Raw genomic sequence first — 18,206 nt, 5'->3', positions numbered from 1 at the left:
CACTTGAAACACAACCATGTGAATTTCGTGAAAAAAGCTTTTGAATTTGCTGCAGTTGCGTACGTTTCATTGACGTTAGGTGTATTACAGTACGCTTTGGTTTTGGCATTGTTTAAAAGCGCGAGTTACAATAAGGAGGTTTTAAAGAAAAAAAATACAATACACTCTTCAAAACAATTTTGTATTCTTGCAGCAGGAATGAAAAAATAAAATTGAACAGGGAATAAACAGCCTGTTCATCTTGGTTTTCTTGCAGCTCAAAACTGCTTTTTGAATGCAAAAATGGATTACTGTACTTACAGCGTGACTCACAGTAGAAATGTCTAGTTTAATTGGCTGCAAGAATGGATGTGGTCTTTGTGCGTTGCTGCAGTCAAACGGGCTCTTGGTTTGTCGTAATTGTCGATCTAAGAGCTTCACAGCTCCCGATTTTATTTTTTGTAGTTGACCGAGTAACTTCTTATTCCAGGTCATATCGCAGATTAGTTACACATAATGTTGTTCAGATCTTCCTATCAGAGTTCCCAGATAGATTTGAGGTCAGCACGATTTCTTTTTCAAAAAATGTTTTTAAGCTTTTAAAAAACCACATACACATATCATCAACGTCTTTCAAGGGTTTCAGCAATACACTGCTGACGCCTAGTGGCGATTTGCGTGGCTTACAGCAATATTTCTATAGTATAGCGCTCCCAGTTAATTTTGTTTTGTTCAAAGTCATGTTTGTTTTTTCTGAAGCTGACGGCAAGGAAGACAAAAAACACTGTAAGAACATTTAGAAACGTGACCATGTGAACCAGAAGAAACTTTCCTGAGTTGTGGTAGGCAGAGATTTGTAATGGAGAGTTATACAAGCAAAATAAGTCTCAAATAAGAGAAGATGCCAGGGAACAAGCAAAGGGATAGCAAACAGATCAGAACACAATCTGCTCAAGCTGGTGTCCACATTTAACCCAGAATCTGCCTCTCGTACTGGAGCTCCAAATCTGGTACCAGTTTTCACACACCCCAGTGTGACCTCATTTCCCTGCACACATGAAGAGGCTTCTTAACAGAAACAAAGCTTCTTTCTTTTCACTTTTCAACATGGAGTTGACCTTCTGTTCCTCAAATAGTAATATTTATAAATGACAAATAGTAAATTTTATAAATGACTGCTTTTTGTACAGTGTAGCACATCAGTGATATTTTATTACAATAATACATCACAATGTATTTACAATTTCCAAGTAAAAACCCTTAACATAGTACAAGTAGGTATTTAATCATAAAACAATGACACTACAGCACATTTTACAGAATTGAGTTGAATATGAAATATTGGTGGAAAACAATGTGTTTAGAAGTGATCTAATTGGCATTGTTGTCTTAAGGTTACCCAATGTTGAAAGCATTCACCCTCCTACGGGGATGATACAGATCAAGGAACATACAAAGGAGTATCCGTGTCAACATTCACTGACAATTAAACTGCAAAGAAACTCTTTTTTTGTAAGATTGCATGCGTACCCTTGGCCTTGTAACTATTTTCTTGCTAAACCTTAGTGAAGCCACTACCCTCTAGAGATCCATAACCTGGGGAGTCCTTTCCCTCCCTCTGAGGAGTCTAACACATTTGTCATTAGTCTTAGACTGGTTATATCCTTAAAAATGATCCCTTACGCTGTGTGTGGAAGTCTTAAGCAAGACTTTAGTGGAAGCTTTCCAGAGCTAATATTTTCCTCTGAAAATGTACCGGATGCAGTTTTAATTTACAGGCATTCAGTTTGTTTATGTTTTCTCATTTCTTATTTTTTGTAAAACAGAGGAACAGAGTGAAGACAAAATTCCCTGAAACTGACATGTAATTTCCCAGAAGTGTTTGTCAGTCCAACACAGTGGGATTTTCGCTGTGGTACCCAACCCCCATTCCCCAGTTATAACACAAGAAGTCTTTTGACTCAAATAAAAGCAGGAAATATACAACATATTGGAAGTCTTCAGACAGGCTTTCTACCCAACAAGAGAACTTGCTGGTCTTGAAGATCTATGGAGGCAGATATCCAGTGTTTTCTTTTTGCCGAAACCCAAAGAAAAGACCTACTTCATGTTCCTCTCTATCCAGTCTTTGAAGTTGGCTGCTCGAGTGTAGACTGTGTAGAGACTGGGGCTGCAGGCTTGGTCGTAGCCCCAGCTCACCAGCCCCAGAAGGCGCCACACCACCCTGAAGTCCCCTTGGCCTTCAAGGCCGGAAGAGGAAGAAGGCAATACTGCAATGCCACCTGTTTCAGAGGGGCAAATGTTGGAGAAGCCCTGGGGGTGCTCCCTAGCACAGAACATGTTGTCGGTGATGCTGACCAGCAGCCCATTTTGGGCGTACTGACTTTCACACAACACCACATCGGCCAGCTCCATGGTCCCCACACGCGTGGTCTCGTTGTCACGGGTGCCGGGCTCAGGAAGGATGGGCCAGCCCATCACGTAGCCCTGCAGAGCTGTGATCTCTCCTCCCTGGGCACTGGGCAGGCAGATGGGCAGCACCCTCTCGTTGATCTGGGCCTTGTCCAGCAGCTTGAGCATGGCCATGTCTGAGTCCAGGACCAGTGGATCGTAATTGGGATGAACAAGAATAGCAGAGACCTGGAAGTCGAGGTAACAAAAAATAAAATGAAAAAATTATAGATTTACTGTATCTATTAAATGTATTCATACTCATAATGGAAGAAAAAGATAAAACATATTACACAATGAGTTGGACTGGATAATTTCTTCTAAAAATTGTAAATACAGTATGTTACATTGTAGCATTGCACAGAGCAAAGTCATATTTGTCATTAATTGTTAACTGAATTCTGGAAAAAGAGGTCATATTTATTTACACCTCTAAGTGTTCTTTATAATAAAAGTCTACAAAAGCATCTATAATAACTTTCTACGCAGTGGAACCTTTTGGATCAATATGGAGGCCTCTGATGGAGTTGGTACAAGGAGACATTCAGGAGTAGCTTCTTCATCATGGGTAAAGTCAAAGATCAGGTTAAAAAGTCACTGAGCTCCACCAGCTGGGGAATGGCTATAAAATGTCTAAGAAATTCTAGAACTGTCCTACTAGTATAGTGGCATCCCTGCCAAGATTAAGATGTAAGGGAATCTGGCCTCCGCAAGCTGTGAGACAATTGGTTTGCGATACAAACGTAAATCCAAAGGCAACTGAGATGGTCTCAAATACACACCGACTTGCCTTGTCTCTGTAACTATGGAACGGTTAGACTTACTCTCAGGTGCTGCTGGCTCTTCGGCTCTTTGGCATCATTGCGGTAGTGTTTGCCCACTACCACCTTGATGTCGGCGGCCTTCAGCACATGCACTTTGCCCAGGTCGGTCACACAGTGTGCGGCCACAACCACACTGCGCTGGTTAACCAGCGCCCCGCTGCAGATGAGCTGCCAGGCGCCCTCGCTCTCTGGCTTGATCTTCGAGGCCTCGTCGGTGCGCCGGTAAATAGCCACATGCCAGGGCCAGCGCGTTTCAGAGAGCTTCTTCTCATTGAAGGCCGGGAGTTTGCCACAAACTGCAGGGGAGAAGAGAGGGCTGAGCTGGGGTGTACAGATCCTGACATTAAGACGATACTGATATTAATGTTTTATTAACTCAAAATGTAGGTTTTTAGTTGATCTGTGTTTACAATATACTGGATTTTAATCACTGTAGGACTGTATCAATGTACCCAGTGATCCAGCAGATCCTATCCATCTCTTATTAAAAAAACACTCATTCCTGGTAGGCAGCTTGGCAAGCCGGAGCCTATTCCAGAAGCACTGGACACAGGGGAGGACTGTACCCTTGGCAGGATGCCAGTCCATCGTTGGGCATGCTACCGCACACAGGGACTGTCCAGGCACACCAATGACCATGGCTCATAGCCAACATGTTGTAAGGAGGTGGGATTAAAGCAGTGCACTTAGAAAAAACACACACAAATACAGTTAAACTTGCAAAGACCTTACAGAATACACAACTTTATGATGTCCATAAAATCTTTCTGTTAGATTACTGTATTGTATGAAGAAATAAAAGTGCTCACAAGTGATATATATATCTAGTAAACATCGCAAATGGATAACTGTGTGTACTTGCTCTGATGGTGCTTTAAGTGCCTCTAAAACAAATTGGTTGAAGCATATTTGTAGGATTTCTCTGAGATGCTTAACTTGGCTCTGGGTATGATATGATTTAAGCTTTATTTGTATTTTTGTGGTCCCAGCTAAAGATAATAACATGCACAGTGGTTAGCATTGCTGCCTCGCAGCACTGGGCTCTGGGTTCAAGTCCTGTGGTTCTTTCTGTATATTTGCCCTGTGTTCACGTGCCTTTCCTCCAGGTGCTCCTGTTTCATTCCGCAGTCCAAAGACATCCTGGCAGGTTCACTGGCTTCTGGTGCACACTTGGCCCTGGTGTGAGTGTGTGTTTTTGTGCAATCTGCTGTAATGGACAGGCATCCCATCCAGGCCATATCCGGCCTTGTACCTGTTGCTTGGTGGGATAGGCTCCAGCTCCTCCGCAGATGGGTGAATGGATAAATAAAAAAGGCAATGAACTGACTTCTGGCCATTTTCTACAGCGGATTCTCTCTGGTGTATGAGCATGTCTAATGAACGTTGAATAAACTCACAGCATGACAGCATGCTGTCCTTACCTGGCAGGCAGGTCACGTGGCGCCCACTCCACTTGCCAGTCTTCAGACATGTGCGACGGGCGCTGCCAGTGTGCTGGTAGAATGGGGAGGCACACTCGTACTGCAACTGGGAATGCAGGTGGTGATAGCCAGGGGGCAGCTCCACAGGGGCAGGAGGGGGCTTGGTGGGGGAGACCACATTGTAGAGCTTCCCCAGTGCAGAGGAAGAGTAGTATAGCCTGTGTACTGGAGTCGTCCTGAGAACAGAAGAAAGACTTGTTTACAGTATGTAGGGGTTTGCAAAAACTTTTTGTTTTATCTTATTAAAATTAAAATCCAATGCAATTTCTTTCAAAATGTCATCCTGTATTCGTGCAGCAGTGATCATCACTCCCAGCTGAAAAATGTTAAGCTGCTCTGACATTGTACTGAGATTTGGAGAAGGGTGCCTCTGTAGTTATATCATGCCAATAGCAGCCTCAAGGACAAAGTCATGCAGAAATGCAATATGTTACTTTAGGTGTGCATGGTTTACATCCGAGTGAAAAATGTCAGATTAATGAACAATAAAAAGGACAGGTTCTATAGTCAAATACTTGTAGTAGAACATAGTGATGCATAGCACTATGTTTAAGCACACTTCTTAGTCTTAGTCTTCTTAGTCTTTAAAATAATCATGGCAGTAACTAAAAAAATGTTTCTTTAAAACAAATTGAGTGATTTGATTTTATTGAAAGATACACTTCAAGACTAGTTTGATTGATAATCATTCAATGGGTAAAAAACTAGGAAGTGAACGGCCTCAATCAGTGGTGGGTAATGACTGAAATTAGCATTATAGGACAGACTTAATCTTCACTGGCCAGTTCAATCCCCTACTGAAAACCAGGGGCAACAGTGGAACATGCTGATCAAACCTGCACACCATTACTCTGATCACAACCTCAGATTAACCCAATTTAATCAAAGGTCTAGCCCTGTGAAACATGATACCTTGAATGGGATACTGACAGACAGGGTGTGACACTTACCTGGATTGAGTTGCAGGAGGCAGAACCTTCTGTCTCACCAAGTCAGACACCTTGGGCTCCCGACAGGCTGTGAACACAAGACACATAGAAACGGTCAACGTTCCTTAATTAATACTTACTATGTAATACACACACTTTGCTCATTTTTTCCTGTATGTGTATTTATTTTTAATCTAATGTTTATTTAAAATTTTATTTATCCACCCATCCATTTTCCAACTGCTTTATCCAGCATAGCGTCATGGGGGAGTCAGGTCCTGTCCCTCCAAGCGACAGGCGCAATGCAGGAGACACGCTGGGCAGGATGTCAGTACATCGCCAGCCACACACCTGCCCTCCTGCCCAGACCATCTCTCCCTATTTAGTGTATTTTGACGAAGTATTGTGTCTCAAGGTCTCACAGATGTTGTCAGACTGTGACTGGCTGTCAAATCTGAGCAGGTTAGGAACTGTTCATTGTGAACTTCCAGTCAGTGAGCGACAGTGACTGACTTAGTCCAACCTCCATCATACTAATGAACAGAGGCATTACTCTCTATACCAATGTGAGCTGCTATATTGGCTTTAGACCATTAATAAGTTAATAAGGGACACTCTTTATACCATCAAGTCAGCCCAAATCTATGAATGTATTTTCACTGGCCAAAGTTTTTAAGAGTGTTCTTATGAACATACTGCAGGAACATGTTCTAATCAAATGAGTAGAAAATCTGACCATTAATCAGCTACCAGAGGGATACTGTACCTTTGACACACTGGGGCTGCTTGCCACTCCATGTGCCATCTGGCTGACAAGTCCGCTGGGCACTACCACTCAAGGCATAGGAGTTGTTACAGAAAAACTTGACAGTGTCAGGGGTGTCCCCTGAGCCTGATGTTAGGATGTAGTAGCCATTGTAGAGCCTTCCTGGTTCAGCACACTGTATCTTCTCAGGCACTGAGTACAAAGAGGCAGGCAGACAAAATAAAATTAATTAAAAGAACTTTAATTAGTAGACCTTTCATGGCAAAGTCACTATAAATTTGTACAGAGAAGACCATGGAAATTGAATTAGGTAAAGCCTTGAAAGATGTCCCAATCCTGTAAATAGCCAAAAGAATGTTCAAACCTACCAAGGAAAATATGGATAGGTGGCATAGGTTAAATGTGTTTACAGGCAATAAGGGCTGTACAATCACCTACTTCTAGATGTTCTAAACTCGCAAAAGGCCTTTGTATCAATATCTTATGTTGGTTCTTGGTTCTTGGTTCTTGGTCCTGATAGATGCAAGGACTCCTAATTTCCACTAGAGACTGTACAAGGATGAATTCATTGTTTAAACTGTATTTTTGTCCCGTGGACGTTATTCTATCCAAGACCTTCACTAAATCAATAAGTTAGCTGTCATGCGGATTCCAAGCCAAGTATGTGGTGGAGGGTTTCCTTTGGGTTAAAGGTGTCATATAAAATTCAACCAGGTTTGTATTTGACAAGGATGGCTGCAGGAGTGTTCATACTTTCATTCCAAAGTTCCCCATTCTCCCTATTTCTGCCAATGTAAAACTTAAAGTGTTCCTTACTCCTGGAAACTGGAAATTCAAGGAGACCCAAAATATACAGTAGCCTGGGTTTCTACTGGGGTAGTCACCGCCACACCTGCTGGGTACCTGTGTGTCTAGTTAACTGCTCCTATACTACATGCCTACTGCATACTAGGTATATACTAGTACCTCTAGTGCTGTTCTCACCTGGTTATAGAACAGCATGTACATCAAAGGTTTGATATTGCTTACAGACTCTTACCACACATACAGTATATGCTGTATAACTATCACTGTAATAATACAGTACTGCCACTAGAGACCCTACCTTTGACACACTTGGGCTGTGTGCCACTCCATGTGCCATTTGGCTGGCATGTTTGTTGAGGGTTGCCACTCAGAGTGTAGCGACTGTTGCAGAAATATTGCACAGCTATTAGCACATCTCCTGGGCCGTAGACCAGCAGATAATTGCCATTTGAGGGCTTCCCTGGTTCGGCACACTGCTTCTCCTCAGGCACTGGAATGAAGACAAGTTGTGGAGAAACTTTGAGTTCACTGTGTAGCACAAACGTCTCATATTCTGCTGTCTGGGTGAAAAACATCAAACAGACAGCAATTTGGAATTCCATTGATAATAAGATCTCTCAGCCTCAGTAACAAATCTACTTGGGAACTTCCAGCAAAACAGTTAATGCCAAACATGAGATCATGAGTAGTTCCTGGAAAATCATGAGAAAAGCTTACCAACAGAAGCTAAGAGGCACTCTTAGAAAGTCCTGTTCCAGGGAACTTTGGCTTCTGTTCATTCTAATAAACTGTGGTAAATTTCAGGAAGCTGCCAGCTGTGCAAGCTTCCCTGCAAGAGGATGGAAACTAGTGCCAGCAGCTATTTGCATTAATTTCAGTCTCTCTCTATGAATCAAACTTTTCTCAGTCATTCTCCTGGGGACACCCTTTGACTTCCGGGTTTCATTCTATCTGAGCTTTAATTACTCAGGGTAACTGAAGCCCTTTTTTGACTATTCGTTTCCTAAAGCCCTTTTAATTGTCTTCAGTATATAAGGAAATTAGACAAGACTAGAAATGAACATCAATCCACTACCAAGAAATGGATTTCAGTGAAGCCCAAATTGAGGTGTATTATTTCTGTGTGGAATGTAGGCAGCTAAGCTCATGCCAGAACCAAGAATGTGAACATTGGTATTGTGTGAAAGAGAATATTTCCACTTCTGTCTGTATGTCATTAACTGGTAGCACATTACATTTGTTTAGACATCTCATAAAGAGCGAAAATGTATTAAATATTGTGTAGATAGACTAAATATCATTTCGTACATCTTGGCAACAATACTGTATGAATGAAACTTTTTTTCAAAAAAGACTACTAAAATGATGCACAGAATCTCAAAGATCTTTGACGAATCATTAAAAAGATATGCCCAGCCAATACTGAGAGATATCTCTTCTTCACCTTTACAGTAGCATCAGAAAAGAATGCTTTTACTGACGTTTTACTGACAGCTGCTTGACACTACTTCCTACTGCTGTCAGGCTCCCTCTCCTTGAGTTATAGACGCATAAATCAGGTGAACTGTAGAAAAAATACATTTTGCTGCAAAACCTTCTTTTAATATAAATGCCACCCCTTTAGTGTTTAATAAGTAACGGTATCTGTAAGAGTCATGAATACCCCAGTTTTAAAATAGAGTTGTAATTAACTGGTGGGTTATTTATAAGCTCTTTTATATGAGTCATAAATCCAGTTGTTGACATTGAAAAATTCTCGAACACCAAACTGGAAGAATTAAATGAATAAAACATCCCAGTTAAGGGCTAAGTGAGCCTGAGCTTCTAAGAGCCCCCCTGGACAGAAGATCCTCCAGACTGGGGCTCCAGAGCTCTACCTGAGCCTGAAGCTCTCCTCTCGCCTCTCTGAACAGCCTCTTGTTCTTACCACACTGAGGTGAGGGGGCACTCCAGGTGCCATCCAGCTGGCAGGTGACCTTGCGGGGGCCTTTTAAAGTGAAGCCAGGGTCACAGCGAAAGGTGACGTGCGCACCAAACCGAAGGTCATCGCCCTCCCTCGCTCCATGGACTGGCACCAGGGGGCTCCTGCACATCACCACTGACAGTTCAGATATTCCAAAAAAATCCACTTTATTACTCACACAAGACCAGCATCACTGCACAATATGATTCTGACAGGTCTACAGTGCAAGGTGGCTGTACTTTTAGTTTTGAATAAATTGTATCAAATCCACTTGTACTGTAGCGAACTTGACCTTGAAGGGTTTTATAACATAGAGGCTCCACTAGAGGCCACTTGAAACAGGTTTTCCATAATGGTCAAATATGAATAAAACATCACCTTCTCAGGTTTGAGGGTACAGTAAATGGCCACAAGGAGATTGCAATATGTCTCTAATTATTGAGAATGAGGTTTTAGCTGTGAGAAAAATGGATGCAAGGCAAATCTGGCACAGTAAGACAGGCTGTTTTCTTTGCACACAATGATGTAAATCTTGTAACTTGAAATAATGTGACATCACAGACAAGTGACTGCCTGTGGTGAAGAAAACTGTTTTTACAAGGTGATTGTGGCCTCAACCTTAGTTGAGGTTCTCCAGCCACCCTGACCGGTAATAGACTTAATGAGCTAGTAAAAATCAGTAGTGCTCCCAGCGCTGTTAAGGCAATACCGAAGGTGAAGCTTTCCCAGAGAGAAGAACAGTGTGTGAAGTGACAAAACCAGGAAAGTAAATCAGCCCACTGCATGTGAAGCAATGATACAGACCCATATTTTCCCTCTCTTTAAGAGCAGCTAGAAATGATTTGTACCCAGAATTTTACTTAACCCCTAAATCCAACTAAGATCAATATTTGTTTTCTCAGAACCCAGGGACAATTTCCACCTGCAGTGATGTGCCCTTAAAATGTTTGCAATATCTTGGGAAGTATAGACCTGCTATAGGCCTGGTTCAGGGCTTAAGTAGAAGCTAAAGGGAAATCTAGTGAGTGACTGTGAGTTGGCCTGACTTGTTTATGGATTTATCCATTTAACAATCCTGTTCTTGTGCTTATGAAGCAACTAATGATGTTTACTAAGCGGTGCTTATTAAAACTTATTAAACTATAGGTTCACTTATTTATCTTTGCCAAGTTGAACACTGGTTCACTGGTAAGGAACAGTAAAGGTTTCTGGTGCTTCATGGATTTGATGCAAGGTACCACGACGAATGGACATATTTGGGGTAGATGTCCATAGCTGACTGTTGCACTGCAAGCCCATAATTCAAAGAGAACAGATAACACCAATAATTCACTGTGCCAATTAAGCACTGCACCCTGGGAGGTTCTGACACATTATTACCTGTAGCTTAATGGTGTTTTAATCCAACAATCTCAAGAATACAGGACACATCCATACAAGAAAGTGCAGAATTATATATGATGAGTCACACAGGAACTTAGCTCAGTACTTGAGCTTGAGGACAGTTAGAAGCATTAACAGAGTTAGAATTAATCAAATAGCAGCAAAATCTCTTTCCAAATTGCCAGTAAATTATTTTGCAGTTATGCAGCATTTATGAACAGACCAGCTTATATCATACAGATTTTGGTTCACCTTTTACAGATAAGTATTTGTTAAAGGGAAAGAATAAACAGTTTATTTCTTGAGAGCTTGAGAGGCAGACAGGGCTTGGAAACAGAGATGTAATGAGTTTTAGCACTTCATTAAGAGAAATAAAACATAGAGCCTATTAAAAATCTTTCTAATGACACAGGTCTGAATTGATACCCCACCACAGTGCAACAAGTCTGGCATCACTCAGAAAGACATCTGCTTCTCAGCTTTGGTGTCTTTAAAGGTGCTGGTAAAAGTCACTGGTGGGTACCACATTTAAACAACTTGTGCATTCCCTAGACTGTTATGGCAGTAATGTTCATAACAGGCCTGAAAGGTAAGTAAGACTTAACTTCATAAAGAGATTTAGTAGACCATAGCCCCAAGGGTTACCACATTAAACAGTATTGACCTAAGGGGCTTAGTACCTATGCAATCAGTAACTTGGTATCTCTTCTTTTCAGGTTTTGAGAACCTTAAACAGCCTTCACATATACTGTAACAGTGTTCAGTGTTTGATGCTTACAGTTTTGAATGGAAATGTTCATTTAAAAAAAGATTCACCTTACATTTAATTAATCAAAATGTGATATTATTGGCAGAGGTTAATACTTTTTGAAGGAATCAAACATTTACTTTGTTTCATACAGTATAATCCAAATGATTGCAAAACATAACTCAATGGGAAAGATATAATTTCTACAAATATACTATGGTAATCTAATTGGGTAGGGAGCCAATTTGGAATTCTTACATCCTACAACTGTATATTAAGTGTCAGACCAGCCATGTTAAACCTTAGCATATTAAATAACCACTACAGTGTGACTCTATTCCACTAATGGCCATAATTACAGACTTAACTGTTTAAATAACTACCTGTATTGTTCATTCTTTTAAAAGATGATGCATATAACTTGCTGTCACTTGCCACATGGAGAATAAAGTACAGTATACAAGGGTCATTGTAAGAGCCAGCAGGATCCAGTTACAGCCTCCTCTGCTGTCTCCTGCCAAATCCAGGTAAGTGTATCCTTCCAGTAGAGAGGTACACACACCAGACAGTAACCAGATGCAGATTCATGGGGCTAAAACTATAAATCAAAGAGTCCTTTGTTGGCCACTAGTTAAAACCGAACAGGGGATGGAAAATTTAACTTTTTTGCCATTGTTTTATTTTAAATATAAGAAACTATTCATTTAAAAGCTGAGAGGTGCTTTTAAGAGGCCTCCTGAGAATTTAAACTTTTTTTACCAAAACTAATTTGCAGGAATAGCACAGTACCAATGGTTTATGCAATCCTGTTCCATTTCTGTGTGACCAGCTGCCTAGACAGCACCCAGAGTCGAACAGACAGACTCCATGTGGGTGAGGGAAAGGGTTGTTCTGCTCATATTCTCATTCAGTAACAAGCAGACATGAGAAAAGGTAGGAGTATCACTCACTGTTTTCACAGTGTCTGCCAGTGTAGCCACCCAAACAGGCACATCGATACGAGTCAGTTGTGTCCAGGAGGCAGGTGCCATCATGGAGACAAGGGGAGGAGCTGCAGGCTGCAGATGGAAATGGGAAATAGGAAGATGGTTGGGACTGGGAAGACTGGCTTGCAGAGAACGTCAAGGCTGTTAGGACTGGACTGGGTCTGATCTGGACTAACAGATTACTTTAGAGAATAAAAGCAGTTGAAGAGTATTAAAGGTTTGTTGAGATACTGACTAAAATTATTGCCATCTACTGTATTATTTACTGTACATTTAACATTATATAAACAACTAAAGTATTCTTCTTAATAAGTAAAATTAAACAGCTGTGCAAAAATAAGGGAAATATCACAGGCCCTGTCTCTTCTTTGTTGTTGTAAAATGCAGTCTCTTGAACTGAATCTTGGGTAAATTTAAAATATAAATAAAGCAGGAATATTGTAGAATTATTTGTTCTTCCAAAAGACAGGTGACTAAGATGAAGTACAGTACAAGACGCAGAAAGATCACAGGTTAAAACTGATATAAAATCCTGTTACAGTTACCTGAGCTCTCTTCAAAAGTGGCAAAAAACCCATCAAAGCTTTTGTAGCCATCTGAGACGAAGAGAATGTGAAGGGAGCTGCCAGAGCTCCTGATGGGAGCAGGTCTCTCGTTCCCACAGAACCGCCCAATCACACGCGAGTCCACACTGTCGCCATCCCGCACTTCCACATAGTCATAGCGACAGCTGTAGTCGAACTCCAGGCTGAGCATTAGAAACCTGAGGGAAGGAGAGTAAGACTGAGCTTTGCACAGTAGAAACTATAACTATGATAAACGAAATTAAGATTTTAAACCACTAGAATATTAGCACTACAGATTGATTGTAAGAGCTACTGCAAGCAAATACCTTAAAACTGCATAGGTCTTGGAAAGGCATTCTCTAACAATTGTCTTCAGAACTGCTGTTCTTCATCACTGTTATGCTTAGGGTTACCACAGCATTTACTCTGAAAGCCTATTCCCTATCCAAAATATGCTGGTGGAATTCATAAGTTACAAAAGGTCATTTCTACAATTTCTTAAATTGTAGAGAACAGATGTCCTTTTAGAAGAGGAAAAAGAATATTATATCAAGCAATTCAGATATTGGAAAATGTATATATTGTGTTATATTGTGATACATTATTAAACTGTTATATTATACTGTTATATTGTGGTTCACTTAAAAGCAGGGAACATCATAGAGTAGTGGGTATGCTGTTCGGGTCCCACCTGCTGACACTACTCCTGAGTGAGGTATTTTACCCCAGTTCTGCAGTTCTCCTAGCTGTATAGTGGGGACCGGCATTGCTAGGAGCAGTTCTCTACTCTCAGTCTGCTAGATGCTATAGTACCCAGGATGAGCTTGATGTTGAAGAGCCCCTGTGCACTGGTGCAGTATGTACTATACCCTTTTTCACTTAGAGATCCCTGCACAGACAAAGCACATAGGCCAAAACATTAGAGTTCTTCCTCAAAGAAAAGATTAAAACAGTATCTGTTTTTATATACATGAGATCAACCTGAATCCAGTATTGTATTAAGATAACCAGTTCACAGTTTGGAAATGTTTAAAAGTAGTCATTTTAACATAAAACTGTAGCAATGGCACAAAGATCTACGAGGTTGTTTCTGTGTACTGTGTAAGATTTTGGAGGATTCATACATGTTGTTTTATCTGTGTTGTTCACATGCCAGGAGGTTGCAAAACCCCTAGCTGACAACTGAAAATTGCAACTTTCACAACACAAAACGTTTGGGTAGGTGGTTTTACTGAGCTCCACTCTTAACTCTTAAATCATAACTTAACATAGAACAATAACTTCAGTGTCATTAAGGAAGCACAAAAGAAAAGTTTGTATTGTGTGCTGAGAAAAACAACAAAAAAGAGAATAAAAAAATGTGTAACTCTTTGGATACAGTAACATTTTTCCGTTAAAAATAAAATTTCAGACAAATCCAAACAACATCCATGTACTATTTACTAACATTCAAAATATATTGTAGTGATCTGGCAACAGAGCATTAAATATTCCCCTTAAAAACAAATCAAGAAACACAAAAGAAGATTATTAACTCTGCCAATTAGCAACCAATGCTAAGTAACTTCAGCACTTTGTCGTGATAAATATGATTTATTACAGCGATGTATTGTTTTCATGTTAACTAAGCCAGACAGTTGGTTCAATAATCTCAAAATAAAAATAACAATTCATGACTCATTTATTGATTAAAAAAGTGTGAAGCATTTATTTTAATTTCCTCCTTTTTGTGGGAACAAAATGCTTATAAATATTTGATTCCTGTACTTAGGCTGCTTGTTTTTAAACCCCATCATCAGCTTTCAAAATCTGCAGCTCCCTGCAAAAACGATTAATGTAGAATTTCATGTCATTAAGTCTGTAAGTGTTTCCAGTGAGATCATGACCATTTCCAGCACACAAGAGTCACTCAAAGCTACAGTTGTTTGTGTGAAACAAATACCATAATTGCACATAAGGCAGATCTGAGCTCAGCTGAAATACATTTTATGAAATGATATACACATATACTGTGAAAAAAACAGGAACAGATGGCACTCATTAGTTTTAATGAGGAAATGTTCTGCACATGTGAAATGATAAAGGACATTTTACCTAACTAACAATGCATAGGGAAAATATAACTTCCTTCTCCTTGACTTTTATTTATAAACAAGGTTGCTGTCCTGCCCTGCGGGAAGGTGGTATTGCTGCACTGAAATTCTCTTCCGCTGTTGTATTTTCAAGAATAAAACAAAAATCTTCATGAAGATATTGAACCATTCATCCAATTCTAGTTGCTCCACCTCTCCAGGAGACACAGTATGAGTCGCAGTGAAAGTTACAAGAGGTGAGTTCTCTGAAACATCCTGCATGTGCTCTGGGGACTGTGAGCTCCTGGGATCTAAACGTTATCAAGTCCTGCTGTCGTCTTCAGTGAGGCAGCAGGGGTGTGTACAGTACACCACCATTTCTCTCTTGAGGTTACTTACTGTATCACCCTCCCCATAGTAGAGCACAATAAGGAAAATGAGTGGTTTTCTCCTCCTTCACTGTTCTCAGGTATCGCAGTCCTTGGAAACACCATACGCTTTGCCAAACATATTTATTCAACTAAAGGCGCTCACCTGTTCTCTAGGATCTGTAGGTACTGTAGTCTTCAGGTCTTTCGGTGCCCTAGAAGAACTCGCTAGCCTGAGATTCTTTCTCATACTGTTTGGCATGAATGCTCTCCACTCCTATTGCTTGTAAACTTTCATGTTAATATCTGTTATTCTTATTGTAAATCTCACAAAAGTAAGGTTCAATGGTCATATTTTTCACCTCTTGTGTTTCACAATTAAGCATATTATTGGCTTTTTATATCAGTATGGGCTATTTTTTCAAAAACAGGTCTATATTCCATGACCATGTTCCATATACAGTAAGTTAAATATGTAGAACATTGGCTTAACTATAACAATTATGATGTATGCAATGTCTGGATACTTATCTAGAAATAAAAAACATGTTCCTTGTGAAATGTACTTCATCTAACTACTAGAACAGTGCTGATTTCATACAAGCTCCTTTTTGTTTTTCAGTTATGCGTGAGTGCTGGGTACTAGTTGGATACACAGAATTAAATAACAAACAAGCAACTGAAACAATTAGTTACATGCCTACAAGTGTACTGCGCAATTAGATTGAGTGAAACTGAAAACAAACCTCTGCTACTAATTAAATAAACACATATTCAGCTAATAAATGGGATTACAAAATCTATTTTGGAACCCTACCCCTTGAATCTGTGGCAAAATAGCTAAAAATTGGCCCTGTTGGGCTATAATTAACTGTTCTTTTCCTCTTTATTTAGCAAAAAACCAAAATTGATCCTGGAGATAGGATGAAAACAGCATGTATCATCCAGAATATGTCATTAGTAAATGCTTTTAGTTGTTTTAGATACAATGCATGTACAATAAAATACTTCTATTTTTAAAAGAAAGATTTTTCCAGAGGTTTTACAGGAATATATAAAGTGCACAATTTGGCTTAAAAATACAGTTTTATAAATTCTTTATATTCTGTCTAACCATGGTAGAACATAAAGTAAAAGAGTTTTACTTCTTGAATTCTTTGTACATATTGCAGTATAAGACAGAAGTCTCTTTTTACTCAAATGCTTCGTCTGGGTTAGTGTTTGGCACTGGGGGTTAGGATTAGCTCTCAGCATCTGCAGTTGACTTTTTTTGCTTGGAAAAGCTGCCAATAGTGACAGGAAAAAATGCTGAACATAAATAATAACCAACATTCATAACATTCCCTTGGCTAAGTGAAAGCAAAGCAAAAAAAATGTTTCAAAACCATAATTTTATTTGAACTTCAGTAAAAAAAATGCACTTACTAGATTTCAATAATCAAAAGGTCAAACAGCAAACTTTAAGGAGAAAGAATAAAACACCTGCATATTAATTCTGCTGAATGAGTGAAATACAGTATGATGCCCATGTGTCAGTGGGAATGATCCTCATGTTTATAGGCATTTGGTGCACATTACAATCAAACTTTTCACATAAAAGTTAAAAAGACAGTTCAGCTCAAAGCAGCATTGCAGGTAGCAGACATTTCGCCAAAGATAGCATTCTAGCCTGTCACGATTTACTACCAAATCCGGAATAAAGTTTTTTTCCTGCCAACTCTTACAAATGGGATTTGTAGTAAAAGCTCTTATCTTAAGCAATAAGTGTCTTAAGTGGTTCATACTGTAGTCCTATGGTTGTTGGCCCAGATTAAAGGTTCTTGAAAAAAATATCCATTTCAGTGGCAGCTTTTCTTAAGGTACCTGATATGATCCTATCAGAAATTATTTCAGTATGACATGCCTTGTCCATGGCCTCTCTTATTACTGTACTTTAGACATGTGAAATCACATTCAGACATGTGCAACTGAATTGAATTAGCTACTAGCGCCTCTAGGACTTCCGTGCCATAGAAATGAGCCATAGCAGATTCCAGACAAACCACAAAAGGAGACACATTCAAGAACAGTCTCCTTCACCACAAGTTATCTTCTAATTGGCACCAAGAAAAATAAGCAGTTTTTTTTTTGCGAGTGAAGGTTGAAGCCTTTTGTCTAGGCTTCATGTTGTATTTTCTATTCCAGGACTAAATTTTCTCCTCCTGTTGTGAAATACTGGTCAATCACTGGAAGTATCATACTTACCCAATTGGAAGAATATAATGAAGCAAAACAATGCCAAGACGCAGAAACTGCAGAAGGGTGAGAGGGGGAATTTGTGAAAACCACTGTCATTCAGGTTTAGTTAATTTAGTCCAATTGACCATGCAGCCAAGCAATAGTTGCTGGTTTTTATTTTATATGTTTAAGAGCATATTGTTGAGATTGTAATTGTTTCCCTTTATTGACATACTTTCTGCTTAAAAGTTAGCATACTGATCATCAGTGATAAATCTGGAGAACACATGAGGCAGGTCTGGTGTGAACTGCTTCCACGATGGCAACGTGTATAAGCTCTAGAGAAAGAGCCGCACAGTTTTTTTCCCCCTCTACAAAAATGACAGGTATTTGTTTTTTTGGATCCGAGATTTAAATTGAAAACAGGTTGGTCTGCTTTAGAAATTCAACACACAAACCAAACAATCAGCGGTCTACCAGCTGATTGAAATCAGCACCTTTTGCATATTCACTTGAGCTTTATCATTGAAAAACTCAAGTAAACCATATCTTAATCATGCCAAGGAAGAACATACTTTTTTTTATTTTTATCATTTACTGTCCAGTTAATTTTGTTTTTAATTACTGAACAGTGCAGTGTAGGGTAATGAAATATACAGTATTTTA

General features: G+C 39.7%; 1 protein-coding gene across 1 annotated transcript in view; it reads right to left on the bottom strand.

Annotated features, from left to right (window-relative positions):
* Positions 1 to 1,166: 1,166 nt before the first annotated feature.
* pamr1a (peptidase domain containing associated with muscle regeneration 1a) overlaps positions 1,167 to 18,206 on the bottom strand; it is a 32,444-nt gene continuing 15,404 nt past the window's right edge. The window contains exons 5-13 of the mRNA XM_015338484.2: positions 12,863 to 13,080; positions 12,282 to 12,389; positions 9,165 to 9,335; positions 7,536 to 7,727; positions 6,431 to 6,622; positions 5,686 to 5,752; positions 4,676 to 4,911; positions 3,255 to 3,550; positions 1,167 to 2,619 (exon numbers count right to left, since the gene is read on the bottom strand). Of these exons, the coding sequence (XP_015193970.2) occupies positions 2,080 to 2,619; positions 3,255 to 3,550; positions 4,676 to 4,911; positions 5,686 to 5,752; positions 6,431 to 6,622; positions 7,536 to 7,727; positions 9,165 to 9,335; positions 12,282 to 12,389; positions 12,863 to 13,080 (2,020 nt within the window). The 3' untranslated portion in view covers positions 1,167 to 2,079. The remainder of the gene's footprint in view (positions 2,620 to 3,254; positions 3,551 to 4,675; positions 4,912 to 5,685; positions 5,753 to 6,430; positions 6,623 to 7,535; positions 7,728 to 9,164; positions 9,336 to 12,281; positions 12,390 to 12,862; positions 13,081 to 18,206) is intronic.

This window comes from Lepisosteus oculatus, chromosome 21, assembly GCF_040954835.1.
Source record: "Lepisosteus oculatus isolate fLepOcu1 chromosome 21, fLepOcu1.hap2, whole genome shotgun sequence".
NCBI lineage: Eukaryota > Metazoa > Chordata > Actinopteri > Semionotiformes > Lepisosteidae > Lepisosteus > Lepisosteus oculatus.
This window is presented reverse-complemented; position numbering and strand designations above follow the sequence as displayed.